The sequence below is a fragment of the Vigna angularis genome, chromosome 11 (assembly GCF_016808095.1).
Source record: "Vigna angularis cultivar LongXiaoDou No.4 chromosome 11, ASM1680809v1, whole genome shotgun sequence".
NCBI lineage: Eukaryota > Viridiplantae > Streptophyta > Magnoliopsida > Fabales > Fabaceae > Vigna > Vigna angularis.
This window is the reverse complement of record NC_068980.1, coordinates 10474640-10492677: the sequence shown is the minus strand read 5'-3', so window position 1 is coordinate 10492677 and position 18038 is coordinate 10474640. Positions and strand designations below refer to the sequence as shown.

At 28.5% G+C, this 18038-nt stretch overlaps 1 protein-coding gene across 1 annotated transcript; it reads right to left on the bottom strand.

Moving 5' to 3' along the window:
- Positions 1 to 13186: 13186 nt before the first annotated feature.
- Positions 13187 to 17328, bottom strand: LOC108332851 (gibberellin 2-beta-dioxygenase 8). The gene is made up of 3 exons (XM_017568150.2): positions 16749 to 17328; positions 15710 to 16031; positions 13187 to 13705 (listed from the first exon to the last, which is right to left on the bottom strand). The coding sequence occupies exons 1-3, from the start codon at positions 17204 to 17206 to the stop codon at positions 13469 to 13471; spliced, it is 1017 nt and encodes a 338-aa protein (XP_017423639.1). The 5' UTR covers positions 17207 to 17328; the 3' UTR covers positions 13187 to 13468.
- Positions 17329 to 18038: the final 710 nt, after the last annotated feature.

Sequence of the window (18038 nt, the reverse complement as noted above, 5' to 3'; positions counted from 1 at the left end):
CACACACCTAACCCTTCTCTACTTGAGATTGAATTATTATTAGAGCGAAAGAATAACTACCAATATGAAATTCATACATCAATACATACACTATTGAAATCACTATAAGAAACTTCTTCTTAAAATTCCTTTTGCAACATTCATCATACATACTCACAATCATGTTATTAATTAATGAAACAACATAATCAATATTAAACATACATAGAAATCATGGTAAAACCACCTCAAACAAATAAGAGGATCAGAAAATCAAAACAATCACACTAGCGCTTAGAAGTGGCGCTCAACGCAAACCTTTCACAAGAAATGACACTCAACGACAAGCTCTAGCGCTCAACGCAAACCTTTCATAAGAAATGACACTCAATGACAAGCTCTGGTGCTCAACACCATTCTTCTTGCAAAATGTTGCACTTAGCAACACTCATCCACCACTCAGCAACATGGAATTAAATTGTTCCAGACCTACATTGAAAAATGATGCTTAGTAGTGCCTTACCTCCTTTTTGCATGCTCAACGGTACAAACCTAGTGATCAATAGTCTGAAGCTAATATGCTCCCATACCTACACAAGGAATTGACGCTTAACGCTATGCTATACCAAAAATCAACATACTTAAAACTATGATTTGGGGAGAAATGAACTTGCTCAAATGATCAAATTAGTATTCCCTATTTCGTACTTGGTTCAAAAATAGTTTTCAAGGTCAGAGCACATACCAAGTTATTCAAATGATCATATCTTAAGTTCTTCAATTCAACACCAATTCAAACAAAGCAAACAACACACAAACATTAATCATAAACAGATTTTTAACAACTCAAACGCCAATATAAAAATTCAACCCTTTCCATGCAAATCAAACTTACAAACTCAAATTCTCAAAGCACTTATAACTTTAAATCAACGTAATTAGATTCTCTTACTAGAGAGACAACCAAATAGCTCTATAATCTTCAAAACACCTTTGTAAGAAAAGAAATGCCTTATATCTCAAGCCAAGAGGGGGGGGGGGTGAATTGGATTAAGCCTTAAAAATTATTCTTTTCAAAATCTTTGTGAAATCTTTGGCTTTCTTGAAATCAATAAAAAAGAAGTGATGAATCAACAATAAAAGAGAAAGAGTAGAGAAAAAGATCAACACAAACAATCTATACTGGTTCGACTAATCCCAAGCCTACATTTAGTCCTCCTTCAAAAACCTTAGTTGAAGGGATTTCACTAAATTGATTGAGTTTACAGAAATACAAAGATACCTCTCAATGCACTTCTCACCACACTCAAAATCAATATAGCAGTGCAAGAGATGAATAACCTCACTCTCTTACAACACTTGAGAACACTCACCGCTCTCAACACTTGGCCAACCCGCACAGGTACACAAATACAAAATGTCTATGATGATTCTGATCTTTAAGTTACACTCCTCTTGGTGCAAATCAAATCAGAACAAACTTTTCTTGAAAGAATCTTAATGTATAAGCAACCAATGTAGCCTTGATTCTCCAAGATCACTTCTTGAACGCTCTTGTAATCAAAACTTAGTGAAAACATTAGTATTTGAAAATGATATCAATTCTTGTTTTGAAATAGGTATCAAGATGCATATATATAAGATTTTTCAAATCTTGACACATTAACTAAGGTTTTTATGTAATCTGTTAATCTTTTACTTCTGTTTTAACATTTTATACTGAGTATGTAATCGATTATTTAAGAACATAAGCCAATTATTGATTCAATTTACAGTTATAACAGATCATGCTTATTAAATGAACGAGATTAAACAAGGTAAACCGATTTAATCGATTAAACAACTTATGTAATTGATTAATCCTACACTTAAGCAAATTTTAAATCCAATTTCCATTTTAAACATATCAACTTACTTATGAAACATATTATGACATTGCTTTCTATTTTAATCGATTAGATAACTTATGTAATCGATTACTACAGAGCAGTTTGCCCCTATTAAGCATACTAAGTGATCTGGTGAAATCTAACAGATTATATACTATGATTAATCAATTGTTTCAACCAGAAATGAGATATTCAATATGTTTTAAGCATAATTCATTTACCAATAATGAATTCATATATCAAGCATAAACACAATAAAGATAAAATAATTGTTATGCCATTTGTTGTGCAAGAAACCATAAAACCATTATTTTATTCATCATAAAAAACCAAGATGTATAAGAAGGTTAAAGCTCCCCCTATCAACATGTCATAAAGCATGTTTTATATGTAAAGTAAACATTGCAGCTCATCAATTGAAACACAAAAGGAAGACAATATATCAAAGGTTAAAAAAAACATTCAATGATTGAAATGTATATTGCTGAAGAAAGCATTGATTTTAATTTAAGTATTTATTAATTTGTGTTTCAATATTATTAGTTAACATTTTTTTATTGTACTATAAATGAGAATAAAGAAAAAGATTTTTCAAGACAACAAAATATTATAAATTTATCCATTAAAGACACTAATCTTATAAATGGATAAATGACACAAAAATTATCAATATTATAAACTTATTTATTCGCTTTTTGGGTTTGCTTTTGAATTACATTTGAGTTGTATGTTAATTTTTTTATTTTGAATTGTCTTTGGAGTTTAACATCATTTTAGAGTGAAATTATTTAAATTCAAATTACAAAAAAATTGTAATTTTTTTGGATTTAAAAAAAAAACTTGTAATTAAGTGAGCTAGTGAGCCAACCCGTTTAACCTACCAACCCGTGGTGGGCCTGGCCAAGTTCAAATTTTTTTGACTCGCTAATAAATGAGTCGGGTTGGGTTAACTCACTAAGTGACCAACTCGTAGTGGGCTCGGTCGGGTTGGGCCGGATGACCCGTTTTGACAACACTAAGATTACTAATGAATCATGTTCTATTCCTAAATACAAGCATTCATTAGGCATTTAATTTCAAGTCTAGATTAAAGTCATATTTTCAAATACATCAAGAACCACAAATCAAGTATGGAAATAATTCACATCAAGCATTAAGCATGTAAATTAAATACTAACATGAATTGGAAAAACATATATCATTAATAACATAAAATTACACAAGAGTCTTATGCTTTACAACCAATCTCAACAAATAAGGTTAACCCTCCATGGTGGAGAACTTAGGATTCTACAAATTGAAGAGATAGGGAAGAAGTGAAAACTAAAGAGAAGATGTAAGCCCTCTCCCAAGGTTCTTAACAAATTCTCCATGCTCCAATTGCGCCTCCCCTTCACGTCAATGCCTCCAACTCGTAGCTCCTCTCCCTCATCAACCTTGAGAAGGGAAAAACACCTTGGATGAAGATTGAAGATCCAAGGAGGAGTAGGAGAGATTCTCAACACCCCAAACAACCTCCAATGACCTCTCCTAGCCGCCCTAGATCTAGAGTGAAGTGTGGGAGGAAAAGGCTGTCCAAAACCTCGCAAGAAACATGTTTAAAACCCATTTTGACATGTTAGCGTCGCTCGCCACCGCTTAGCACCATATCAGTATTGCTAAGCGCCATTACTTAAAACATACAAGGAGTTCTTTGTCAAACCATTGTTCAACACCATTTTTCACCACTCAACTCTAACTTGGCGGCGCTCAACCCAACTATTCCACCATTAAGCCCCAAGTAGTTTAACAATACTCTGAGTTTTAAGCACTAGTGTGATCCCAAAGGCACCCAACGTGGGTATTTGCTTCGAGTTGATCTTTTCTTGTCCCAAAACATGGTTCCTTGAGTTCTTGTTTATTTTCCTCCACTAGAATGGCTTCCTATTAATTTATTTTACACTTATAAATAAAGACATTAGAGGTAAAAACAAGCATAAAAAACTAAAATACAAAACAACACAAAATACATTAAACTTGAGGATGAAACAAGATTAAAGCTAGAAAATAGTTGATTTATTCATGACAATAGATGCACAAAAGCAGGTAAAAATGGACCTTATCACGTTTGAACATTGGTATGTTGCTCTTCAAGGGCAAGAAAAAAACAAATTGATGTTAATAAAGAAATTTGAGTGATCTTCATATTGCTAACATCCATCCATTTAAAACAATAACAAATTTTGACGAAGACCCTCTAATTGACGATGTACATTCAATTCACGAATATCACAATGATGAAATATACATATGACTAATCCATAACTTTATGTATGAATTGCATATTCTTGTATAAATTTATGTGTTTTGTTAAATAATATGTTATATGTTATTTTATATGTTTGTTATTAATCTTTTGTGCTTTTTTCTTTTAACAAATATATGGATGACTATCAAAATTCATCTCACTACGTGACCCACCAGAGGAGCTATTAAATTGAGACAACTCTTAATGAGACAAGTTGGTGGTGAGAAAACACCTATCGTTATTGACATTATTACTGGTGTGGCTACTAGTCCTTATGCAAATGTCTTTAGTGACAAAATATGCATCCTTACTTTATTTTTTGATCATCTGTCTAAAGTTGATTGGAACATGATATGGTAAGATTTATTGGTAAATTAATTAATGTTATTGAATTTATAGTTTAATTGTATTGATGTGTATTTTTTTTATTGTAGATGAAATTTGATATTCCAAATGTGGTGACGCTTAAAAATAAATGTCTATCTTCGACCGTCAAAAAATTTCGTAGGTTTAAGACAAAACTGACATCTAGATATATCTTTGGAGCTAAAATAAATAAAAACTCATGTATCATATATAAGACAATTGATGAAGAGACCTAACGTCACTTTGTTGTGAATTGTACATATGAAGGATGGAAAGTTACTTTACTTGAAATCATCCATTTCCCATTAATAATTGTGTACATAAAATGGATCTATATGTTATAGGAAAAGAGGAAAAAAGCCCAAGGGATAAGTGTTCAAAATAAAAACCCATACTTATTGTCTCGTGGTGGGTATAGAAAACTTGAAGAGAAGATAATTAAGGAAAAGGCATAAGCTAGGCCCTCACCTTCTAAGGATGATTGTCATAGCCTCCTTCATGACCATCCTGTCATGAAAAGTGGAAGTTAGTCCGTTTATGACCATCGAGCTCCTACACTTCTAATAACGTATGACAAACCTCTGAAAAAACTGTAAGATATAACTTTTGTTTAAATAATAATATAATTTTATACAGATTACATGTTACATTTCTTTTGTTAGGTTGTAGGACTCCTTGGTTGAGCAAAGCTCCCAAGGTACTTTCACTTCAGAAGGTTGTCATGACATTCTTGTGACTTCTATTTGACATCTTGAGCTCCTCATACCTGTGCATTTTGTCTGATCACTAAGAAGGTCAGAGCGTAACTCTATGATGAAGTCATTGAGCAAGTGACTGAAATGGTTATGATGTAGTTCCAACAACAATTTGATAGTTATGTCATCTATTTGCAAGTATCTCCTCTACCAGAACCTTTTGTACCTCCCACAAGTAAAATTAATAATCATTTTGTGCTAAGTTATGAATTGAATAATTGTTCTTTAATAAAATAACATTAACAATGGCTTTGACAAGTAGAAGCAGAAAAAAGACAATTCTAAACTCAAGATTCAATCCTCTTGGTGTATTACATAAGCTTACTGACATCATAAGTGACGAGTCAATACCTGTTCCATGGGATTGTGATGTATTTGGGAGAGACATTGACATCCCACTGTACTCGAATAAGTAAGATTTCTTAGAGTTTGCGTTGGGAATAAAAGAACTTAATATTACTCTTATTTAGTTATGGAAGGTGTAAGCCTCTAAACCATTGTTTATACTTAATTGATCTCTCTAGTTACTTATATTAAATAAATGTTGTGTTCAGGTATATGTTTGGTGTCAACAATAATATGGGGTTAAATGATGTATATGGGTTCATAGACCCCCAACTCACTCATGAAATGAATAAGTTTGATGAAATCCAAAGATACGTCACCAAATGCTTTGGACGAGGAAAGAAAATATATTTTGTCCCTTATAATTGCGTAAGTGTAGTTTGTTGACTTGTAATTATAATTCATTAGTTTACGGTATAACAATGAAGTTATTTTCAATTCAGGTATCATTGACAACTACTTGTGGTTTCCTTGAGGGACAACATTATTGTGTGGTTTTGCTCCTTACACAAGGCTACCCCTAACCATCTCAAACATGTAATAGATTGGTAAAAACCTCAATGTTATGAACTTTGTTTATTATTTAAGTGTATCCTAATATATATTTTTTTTTCATAGTTTAATTGCTGGACATAACATGTTGTTAGCGAAACCAATTTAAGTGCATCCTAAAACATTCATTTTTGATAGTTCAATTGTTAGACATAGCATGTTGTTAGGGAAACCAACTACTAAAGCAAGAAATCTTACATATAATGTTGTCAAAACAGGATGGAACCCGTAAGTCAACCTGGCCCACCATGGGTTTAGGTCGGGTTGGGTTGAAATTTTGTTTTTTTTGAAATTTCGATACGAGCCAGTTTTGACTGGGCTCACTAAGAACCCAACTCACCTGGTTAAATCTGTGGTGAGTCGGGTTGGCTCACCAACCCACTTAACTTTTCTAATAAGTAGTTTTCGTGGGATTATTTATTTTACAAAATATTAAAATAGAGACTCGTGTGAAATTATTTTTGTATGGAATAATTAGGCAACATAAAAATTTCACAAATCTATACTTAGTAACTGAATTTTTATGCAAAAACAAATTTGAATCGCTATGAAGCCATTGAAAATTTTGTTTAGGAGATTTTGTAATATCTTTGTGTGAATGAAATCTTATGGTTGATTGATCATAAATCTAATTTAAGAACTTTCCAGTTTATTTAGATTTGAATTAGAAAATTTTTGTTTTTCTTAATTGAAAAAAAAATAGTAATTAAGTGAGCTAGTGTGCCAACTCGTTTATCCGACCAACCCATGGTGCGCCGAGTCGGGTTTAATTTTTTTTGGCTCGCTAATAAGTGAGTCAGGTTGGTTTGACTCACTAAGTGGTCAACCTGTGATAGGCTGAGCCGGGTCGGACTGGATGGCTCGTTTTGACAACATTACTTGCATGATTGTCCCTTTAGGTTTGGTGTGTAAGTTCATATATTTATAATTGTTTAATTCCTTTCTTTCTCAATTATTTATTATTGTGTTGATATATTTAGTCTAATAAGCAAACCAGCTCATATAAATTCATTTAATATGTAATGTAATGGATAACAACTGTTGTTTGTGCTTGTATTAAACTAGTTGAGAAAATGATAAATGGTTGTATTGATTCAAATACTTTGACACTTTGTCTTTTTATATATATTAATTGAAATGATTGTTTTTTGTGCAAAAAATCAAGAGTCCTACACCAATTTCCAATAAGTCCATTAAGTATTTAAGGATGACTTATGCAAAATACATAATACAAATGTGCAATAGTATTTAGCACATTGATTTGTTGTAAGGATAAGATATTGTTGTATCTAGATTCTAGCTGATTTTGGGTGTGATAAATATAATGCGTTGGATCTTTTTATGCAATGATGTTTATCATGTGATATGTTTTAGCTATTTAAAAATGGTGTAAAATGTGTTGATATTATGTTTGTGTGGAGTTGAAAATTTATGTTATATCGATATGAATTTGAGTATTATTGTATAAATATATAAACTTGTTGAATAGAAGGACAATGTTTAAAATAATTGGTGTCAAAAATTTTTCATAGAGTTATGTTTATCAAGTCATATGTTTTAGCTATTTAAAAATGGTGTATAATGTGTTTATATTATTTTGCGGAGTTGAAAATTTATGTTATATGGATATGAATTTGAGTATTATTATATAAATATAGTGTTGTCAAAATGGGTTGTAACACGCGAGCCAACCCGACTTATCACGGGTTTGAGCCGGGTTGAGTTTGAAAAAAATGTAACTTTTTTATGCGAGTCAGTTTTCAACTCGGCTTACCGAGTTGAACCCGTGGTGAGTCGGGTTGGCTCACTAACCCACCTAATTTAATTTAATTATTTATTATTTTGTGTTTCAATATTATTAGTTAGCATTTTTATTATTATATTTTAGATGGGATAAAAAAAGATGTTTCAAGAGAGAAAAATATTATAAATTTATTTATTCAAGTCTCTAATATTATAAATGGACAAATGATACAAAAATTATCAATATCAAAAATTTATTTATTTGTCTTTTGTGCTTGTTTTTGGATTACGGTTGAATTATATGATATTTTTTTTAATTATTTTTGAAGTTTAACATCATTTTAGAATAACATTTATTTATATTTGAATTAAAAATATATATAACTTTTTTATTTAAAAGAAAACTTATAATTAAGTAGGTCAATGAGCCAACCTGTTTAATCCACCAACCTATATGGGTCGAGTCAGGTTCGAATATTTTCAGCTTGCTAATAAATGAGCCGGGTTGGATTGGCTTATTAAGTGACCAACCCGTGGTGAGTCGGGTTGGGTCGAACTGGTTACCCCTTTTGGCAGCTCTATATAAATGTATAAACTTGTTTGGTTTTATAAAAAGGGGCAAAGAAAAGAGTAACAATGCCTATGTTATCCAATCGTAATCATGGAGCAACCAACCAACTTTTGTTTAAAATCCCAACCAGAGAATGTGACTTGAATTTGTTTATAGTGAGAATGGACAACAAGACATCACCAAGTGAGGTTCCATTGCTTTAAATTTTTTGTGCAAAGAAGACGAAATTATTAAGAAAGTTTTATTGGGTGGTGGTCGTGAAGAAGGACGTCACGGGGCTGCTACAAGTACAACGTAATCGTGTGTTTGTTTCTTTAATTTTTGTTTTCAGAAAACATAATAGTTGCTTTTTTATCGTGTAATTTTAACTTCTTGATATTTCTTTTTTCTGCATATTCGTTTGAGTTAATAATGGATGATAGGCTAAGTTTAACAAATTTTATTAAAATAAACTTTAATATTAAATTAAAAGGTGTATTTTAAACTTAATTCAATTAAAAAAATTCAAAAGATAAAATTTATACTTATAAAATATAATTGAACCTTATCTATATTATATATAAGATTTTCAATCTTACTAATGTTCATCTTTTCTTAGGCTGTGTACGAGATGAAACACTCGTTTATCTTTGGTTAAGTTTAGAAGTGATATTTTTTTTTTTTGAATTGTGGTTTAGAAAGTAGTAGAATCCAACTGGGAAGCATATATGTTATAGATATGCGGTTTTAGATTATAGTCATACTCAAAATCTAAATTTGAAGGGGAACATAATCTATGATGAATATTATTAAGTAATGAGATGTTTTAAACCAAAATGTATTTTATGTCCCATGGTGTTGGATGCTTTTCCTTTTTTCATATTGATATAAGTATAAGAGAAATAATATTTTGATACATACAAATTTTTCACATTCATTTATATATTATATTTTTACTTTTTTCTTTTTTAAAAAATACAAAAAATTATTTTTTTATAATTATTTTATCATTATAATATGTATTAAATAAATATAAAAATGTGTCATTTTATTATTAATTTGAATAAATATAATGGTAATGAGAATTCTTACTAGCTTCAAACATAGACAAGTTTCATTCACTATATTAAATTTTTTAAGAATATCACAAAAAGATTATAGCTTCCCTCCTTAACAAATATTTTGAATGTCAATTTTATTTTATAAATTTATACAAAATTTTGGATATCAAATACATTAAATTTAGTAAAATTAAAAATATATATTTATGTACTATTTTTTTTGTAAAGAAATTACGAGGTCAAGCTCTCTAATTTCCTAACGATCTCTCTCACTGATTCCATATAGTAAGAATAATGCTTTGAAAACAAATTTATATGTATATTTTGAAGAAAACTACTATTAATATTTTATTTTAACTAACTTGTATATAATGTTAAGTAAATGATTTGGACAAAGGCGTCTTAAAGGTTTGAGAGATTTAAAGTAAACTTAAAAATGATATTTTTTATTTAAAATTTATATTTTGAATTTTTTTAATGTAAAATATCTATTAATTTGTTGTAATTACTTTCATTTAACTTTCACTCACCTCATGTTATTACTTAATTTATTAGAGATTTCATCTTTATTATCTATTAAAGAGTAAAATTTTAATTTAATTAATAATTTTTCAATTTAATCCAAACTTTCTTATTAAAATATATATAAAACAATTTTTCGAAATCCAAATCAAAAGATATCAAAAAATAAAATCGGATAAAAGAAACACATTTTTAATCTTAATACAAATTCAACAAATAAAATTGAATACAGCATGAACACAAATAGTAACTAGAATGAGAATAAAAAAATTGGTACATATATACAACATGATATTCAAGAAATGGAATAAAAAAATAAAAATAAAAATAAAAATTAATTATAAAGAAATAAAAATAACTAATTATTTTTTTTTTCCTAATCAAAATTATAATTTATTAAAAAAACTTTGAACTTATTAAATATCGTTTTTGATACGAACACAAATTAACATAAATAAATAATAATTTAATTAAATTTTATTCTCAAATATAAAGTTATAAATAATTAATAGATATATATTAGTATTAAATTAATTTTTTTAAAACATATTTTTATAATTAATTTAATAAGATATATTAGTATTAAAAAAATTGAGACATGTTGTTCTTAAACATAATTTTATAATTAATTTAATAAAAAAATATTAATATTATTTAAAACTATTTTTTAAATCTAAAATGAGTGTTTTACCTGAATCATTCTTGAGTTAAAACAACTTATTTACTTCTGTTTAATATATTTATTTGTTTATAAAAATATATATAAGATTTTCAACAAAGGAAATAATATTATATTTCTTTTGAACTTGTTTAAAAGAAATGGAACAACTGTAGTGATTAATTTATAATTGACTTTGAACATAAAATGTTGATTTGTTTCAAAAGTGTGGACCCAAATACTATCTAGAACTACAGAGAAGTGTCTCATATTAATAAATAATGTAACCTAGTATCTTTCAACAATGGTCTAAATTTATCTAAAATGTATTTTTTGGTATGTTATATTCTTGTTGTTTATACCTATTTATTGTATTTTTTATTTATTTTTAACTTGTCCCTTTATTAATAAAAATTTACTTATAAGTCTTTAAATTTTAAAAATAGAACAGTACGATATTTTTAAATTTAATTAAGTCCCGTAATTAAAAAAAAATACAACTAGGTGATTATTTCATCTATTAAATGTGACCTATTTAGTTCTATAAATTATAACAACGAACATAAATTGTATTCCAAGTAAATTAAAACATTTAGTAGCTATTTTATTATTCATTGAATAAAAAATAACCACGCTCTTTTTACTTTTAAAAATTTTAAGACTTCTTTAAAAGTTTTATTAACTTTAAAATAAAATTAAATAAATAAACCGACAATGAGACTAAAAAAGGATAATATTTAGCCTATCTACTTAAATATTTTTATGTGTTAAAAGCTTACCTATATACCACACATTTAAACCTTAATCTTAAATGAAAGTGTTTATAGGAATTATTACTAAAAAATATAGTTATTATCATAAATTTCAATTATAGTATAATCTATGTATTTTTTTTTTTTGTAAAAAGAAAACAAACTTTTATTTTATACTTAACGCTTACATACTAGTTGTTTTATTTCTTAGTTAACCCCAATCCCCAATTAATGAAGAGAAATTAACTAGTTAATGGAAGGATCCTCGTATCATAGAAGATAGGATATGTTTTTGTTATTGATAGGAAAATAGATATATAGGGACAAACATAGGTTGGAAAAGAAGAATTGAATGTGACTCTAATTTCAGTTAGTCTCTGTATTTGATTTGTTCAGCAATCCTTTCATATGCATTTATGGTTTTTGATTGATACCCTAGCGAAGTGATTAATTACTTTTATCTAATAAAACGTTTTTCAATGATGCACAATTTACTTTATGGTTTAATGCACAATTCCAATTTGGAAAAGACATTTATTCTTATTATTATCATGATAAAGAAACCATAACATCCACAAATTACATAAAAGATAAGTGCTTAGGATAGAAGAGTCAAATTGAAGTCGTTGATAAAGTTTTGTAAGACTTGATTTCGAATTTAATGTCCAATCAAATTATATGAACAAATGTTTTTAAATTAAAACTATATTTAAATAAATATTTCACTAAGTTTCAAGTTCTTAATAATAAATTTTAATATTTTTAATTGAATTTCTATTATTACTTTTTATCTATTGAATATTTAAATTTTGTATATTTTTAATTGAATTTCTATCGTTTAGTTTTTCATTAATAAGATGAATTGAACGTTATCATGTTTTGTTACTTTACTTATTTCCCTTCGTCTATAAAATATGTGAGATTATATAATTAATATAGGATGATATTATTGTTAATTTAAAATAAAAATGACTTTTATTGCTTTAATTAAAAATATATTAAATACTAAAAATAGTCTTATGGTGATGAAAATAGTTTCTTAACTGTTGTGAGTAGTGATGTGAAAGTCACAAAGACAGATATTAAGATAATGGAACAAATATTTTGGGATTGACTTAATGAAAAAAATTAAACGGTAGACAAACTTAATTAATAAATATAAAATTTTAAAACAATAGACAAAAAAGTTTGATTAAAGTAAATTTTAAATAAAATTATCAATATATATATATATAAATCATCAATTATTGCACAAATTAATTCTTAATAAATCATCAATTATTTTCACCTTTATTTTCATAAAAACTTAAAATGGAGATCTAGTGAGAAATCAATAATAAAGCATTCAAAATCGAACCTCAAATGCTAGAGTTGTATTTAAAGAAAAGAATTATGTTTTCTTTTTAATATTGTTTTCAAATTTATAACTCACAAACAAAGTAGAAAGAAATAGCAATTCTAGCATATGTGGATATTCATTTTCTTTCACTATAACACTCACATTTGTTATTTATATTTAGTGAGGAAGCATTCTTTTTGAAATTTATTTTATTTAGATATAATGATTTTATGTAGTAGTAATGAAAGGTAAGCTTTCTTAAAATATATACAATCTTATAAAATATTTTAAATTAATCTTATTTTCACAAATTTCATTAAAATATGCTTTAACTTATAAATAATCTTTATCTTAATCTTAATCTATAGTTTTAATTGATTGATAATTTAGTAAGAATTATGTGTCTCTTTTTCTTCTGTGGCTCTCTGAAACACACACATGAATATACATTGGATGTGGCAATGATATATATTTGTAGAAGCAGAGTTGCATGATGAAGGTAAAGGTTGGAAAGAAAAGCATATATAGAATTACAAAGTGAGAAATGACATGATTGAAGGTGCAGAAGAAAGAGTTGTCGAAGTATGATTGGGAGATGAGAAGTTTGTGGAGGGTGGAAAGTGGTCCCAGAGATGAGAGGTGATAAAATATTGTAGATTTCTAGGGGTTGTCACTGTGACAAGAGAAACCTAGACAGCCCCACTTTATCACCTGTTTTCTTAACATCTTTCTCTATCTGCTCTCTGTACTCTCCAAAACTAAACTTTCTGTACACTGCTGGCATCATCTCGCTCTCTATCACTGCATCTTTCCTAGGGTTATAGAAATATGCCACTGAGAATCTCTCTTCCTTCTCACCTCTCACCACCTGGTGTTTAGCACTTATGTACTTGTCATTGCTCACTGCCTGCACATATAATAACTTCATTTAATTACTTATCTTATCATCATTTCCTTATACTTCAACTATCTATATATCTATCTCATAATCTATCAACTAACAAAACTAATACCAATTTAGTATGAATTTTATTAAAATTTAATTAAAGTCTTGTTAACTTAACACGCTTTCATCTTTAAAAATACTTTGAACTAAGTATTTTATCACAATGAAATCGTGTCACCTTTACATCACTTATCCACTTTTCAGGTTATTTATTTATTTATTTGAAATATACTTATTTTGCTATTTTTGGAAAAGAAAATTGCATTAGTAAAATGGTTTTGTCTAATTCAGTAATATGAGGAAAAGTTAGATTGGTAATGTATAGAGTGATTGAGTACAGTGTTGGAGTAATTTGGTATTTTAGATTGTTGTTGAGGCAGTTAGGCATAAAGATTAGTTTTTTGACTCTAGCTAGTAGCTAGTGGGTTCATTCTGTGAACATCTTGTCATGGACTCATCTTTAATTTCATAATCCACTCTCTTTCTTTTTATCCTTTTTTCGTGCTTATATCATTGATGTAGATTAGGCCCATTTTTGTCCACCTGGTCTGCTCGTACATTTTCATTGGTTAGTAAGAAATTCAAAGTGAGGCAAAACCTCTGTTTCAAATTATTATTTGCGTTCTAAAATTCATCTCATCACTCTCTATGCAGATATTAATTTCTGCAAAGGACCCACAGACATCAGTTATCTTAAAAGATAGATGGTTTTCTGTGCAAATTGAACAACCCGGAATATATATCACATCCACATTTTTTACCTAATACAATGCTTCTTTGCGAGGTCATTAATCATTTTCGTGTATTCTTTTTCTTCCACATATTTCCTTGCTTGTGGAATAATCTCTTCTGCATTTTAAGAATCATATACTGCATCATCTATCTTCTGAAGGAATTAATTTGATTGATGTAACTTTAGCTTCATCATATTAAACTAATAATTATCTGCAAATATTTATTTATTATCTTTTTCATATTCACTCATGTTAATCTTGCATAAAGGTTTACATAGATAGATTTTTACACTAATAAGATATTGTCCGTTTCGAATCAAGTTCTTTACAAATTTATTTTTGGTGTCAATCCAAAAAACCTCTTACCAACAAATCTTATGCATATATAAACTCATGTACATCTAAACTTATATTCATCTCTTGTTTTATTTAACGTGCGATTTGGTTTTAATCCAATAAATCTATATCTTTTATACAAATTAGGAAAGATCTTGTTTTATTTAACGTGTGATTTAGTTTTAATCCAACAAATCTATATCTTTTATACAAATTAGGAAAGAGTTTAATTTGTTCTTCTCTTTAAATCTGTATGTTAGGTGATTGACCCCGTGATCCTGTATGAAAACAAAATACCTATTCTACTAATGATTCTTTGCATTGCACAGATTACATCTTTTAATTACTTCCTATATTCGACCAATTCTTCATATATACTCAATCAGAAAATATCCTTCATATAGTTAGATTCTCTAATACGTGTGTTGGATTAGATTCAACTCTGAACTAATCGCTTAAACTGAAAAGTTATGTGAAAGGTGATTGATATAAGAAAAGTAAATGGATGAATTTCGAATTAATACATTGCCTTGGTGAAATAATAGTCCTTTTGAAAATACACTTTACCCGTACTAATTAATTTCATCACTATCTTCATCACAGCTTACTAATTAGAGTTTTTGATTTCTAATTAGTAAAACTTGAGATATTTTTACAAGTCTCAGTAACTTAAAAGTTGATTATGAAATTAACCTTAAATTTAAAACTCGTGGCCTCACTCAAAATTTGTGAAGCCAAAACGTTTTCCATTTGACAAACATTAAATTTATAAATTTATAGATTTTTATTATATGGTGTTTGATTTTCATATTTCATATTTAGATTATTTTAAACGCAACACTATGAACTGAGTTGTTATTGCACAAGAATGAAGTAAGAATGGTGAGAGCATTACCTGGAATAAATCACCAATATTAACCACAAGTGCTTGAGGGTTAGGTTTGACACTAATCCACTTTCCATCTTTCATTAATTGCAACCCCCCAATCTGGTCCTGGTTCAGTATAGTGAGGAAACTAGAGTCAGTGTGAGGTAAGAGACCAAACACCCTTGAATGGAGTGGACATGGTGGATATCTGTTCAGCCGAAGAAAGCAAGTGTTTGCCGAACAATTCTCTTGGAAATAACTGAATTTCATGTTCAGTTTCTGAGCAAGAATTTGCAGTAATCTTTCTGCAAGTGGGGCAACTGCAGATGCAAAAGCCTCAATACTTGATCTACATATTCACCATCACAATTTGGTTAGAACAATTATACATCACAAAGTAAACAAGAGAAACTGTATATAGACAATTCAGTGGTCCTCAAAGGTTGTAAAATAATTCACCACTCCAAATCAACCCATCGTGCAGATCATAAAAAAAGAGACGTACATAAATAAACGTTTGGTCACCTTCAATTGTTGCCTCAAGTACATGCAATAATAACTTTATGTGCAAAAAGGCAGCCACCATCATTTTCTTCGACCAAAGAAAAAAAAAATACTTTACAACATAGATCTACATATTGCTTTATTGTTTGGATAGTGCATATTGTTAAGATATTATTAGAAAAAAGATAAATTATCCAGTCAAATAGGTCAACCAGAAAGCATCCACACCTTTCAGGTTCTGGAGAGATTCTAAATAGTTTGATCACAACTTTCAAACTCAGATAAACATTATATGTACTACTATTTGAGTCACAATTTTCTTTATTAAACTCTACATGTTGTATTCAAAAAGCCTAGTTGACTAGAGTTATTCCTTGGCGTTATTTTTCTGAGCTAAAATCACAGAAAAGAGAATGAATGTCAAAACTTTAAACCAAACCCCACATTAATTCAGGCTCATATTACTATTCCATGTTCTGCATCATGCTGTGACCCTAACATGCACTTTCTTTCTGAACCAGAATTTGAGAAGAATAGTTAACAATGCAGTGTCTACATATACCTGAGACTTTGGTGCTGGTCCTCGATCCTAGCTATATCTGGAAGAAACAAGTGGAAGGCTTCTGACCATGAAATTTGGCTGAGGTTTGTGGCAGATGGGTTGCCCCACCTGTAACTTCTGGGAGGTAAATTCAAGAAATTTTCTCGGGTTTTTTCTGCAAAAGGGTTGCGGAACACTTCCATTTGCTCATGCCTAAGATTCTGAAGCAGCTCTTGTGAAACCCCATGATTCACAACCTGGAAAAAACCCCACGTTCTTGCTGCTTCACTCATTTCTTTCATGCACTCCTCCCTCTCAACATGGTCGAGGCTTAACCGGCTTAGATCGATCAGAGGAAGCTCACACCACTCGGATTTGTCGTTTCTTATGCCACTGACACCATCGTCAACACCAACACCATGCGAGTTTTGTAGAAGGAGGGGCTTGTAGACATCCAAAAATGGAGGTTCATAATCCATTTGAGATAGATTGAGTGCTCCAAATACTTTGAATTATCCTTTCAAAAACCGAACCTGCTCATATATTCTGTTAGAAATATGAATGGAAATTGCTTACGCGTGTCAAGAGTCTGCTGCTTGACCTGTGTATCTTCTAGGTATGGTTAAATACACTTTCCATAGAGAAAAAAAAAATCAATCTATAAGTATTAATAAAGAGATTGTTTTTGCTAAACGATAAATTTCATTACTACCTTTTTATAATTATTTTTATAAATTTAATAATAGTTTTTATCTTAATAATAATTAGAATAATAAATTTTAAAATTTTATTAATAGTTTTTATCTTAATATTTTCACTTGTATTTATGAAAAGAAATTATCTAAACATATCTGGTATGAAATGTTTGCTGAAAATATTAGATACTTTTTAAAAAGATCAATATTATTTGGTGTACATCAACCAATAAGATTTTCCTACAAGATGAAGAGATACTTGTCCCATATAATATATATATATATATATATATATATATATATATATATATATATATATATATATATATATATATATATATATATATATATATATATATATATATATATATATATATATATATATATATATGATTTTGTTTATATACATTTTTTTTCAATTTTATTAACCATTATTTTAAAATAAAATAATTATATTTCCATTTTTATTCTTTAAATAATTATTTATAATAAAAAATTACTTTATAATTGAATAATTTTTTGTTAGAATAAAAAGAAAAAGACACGTAATACATATGTTTATATATATATATATATATATATATATATATATATATATATATATATATATATAAAC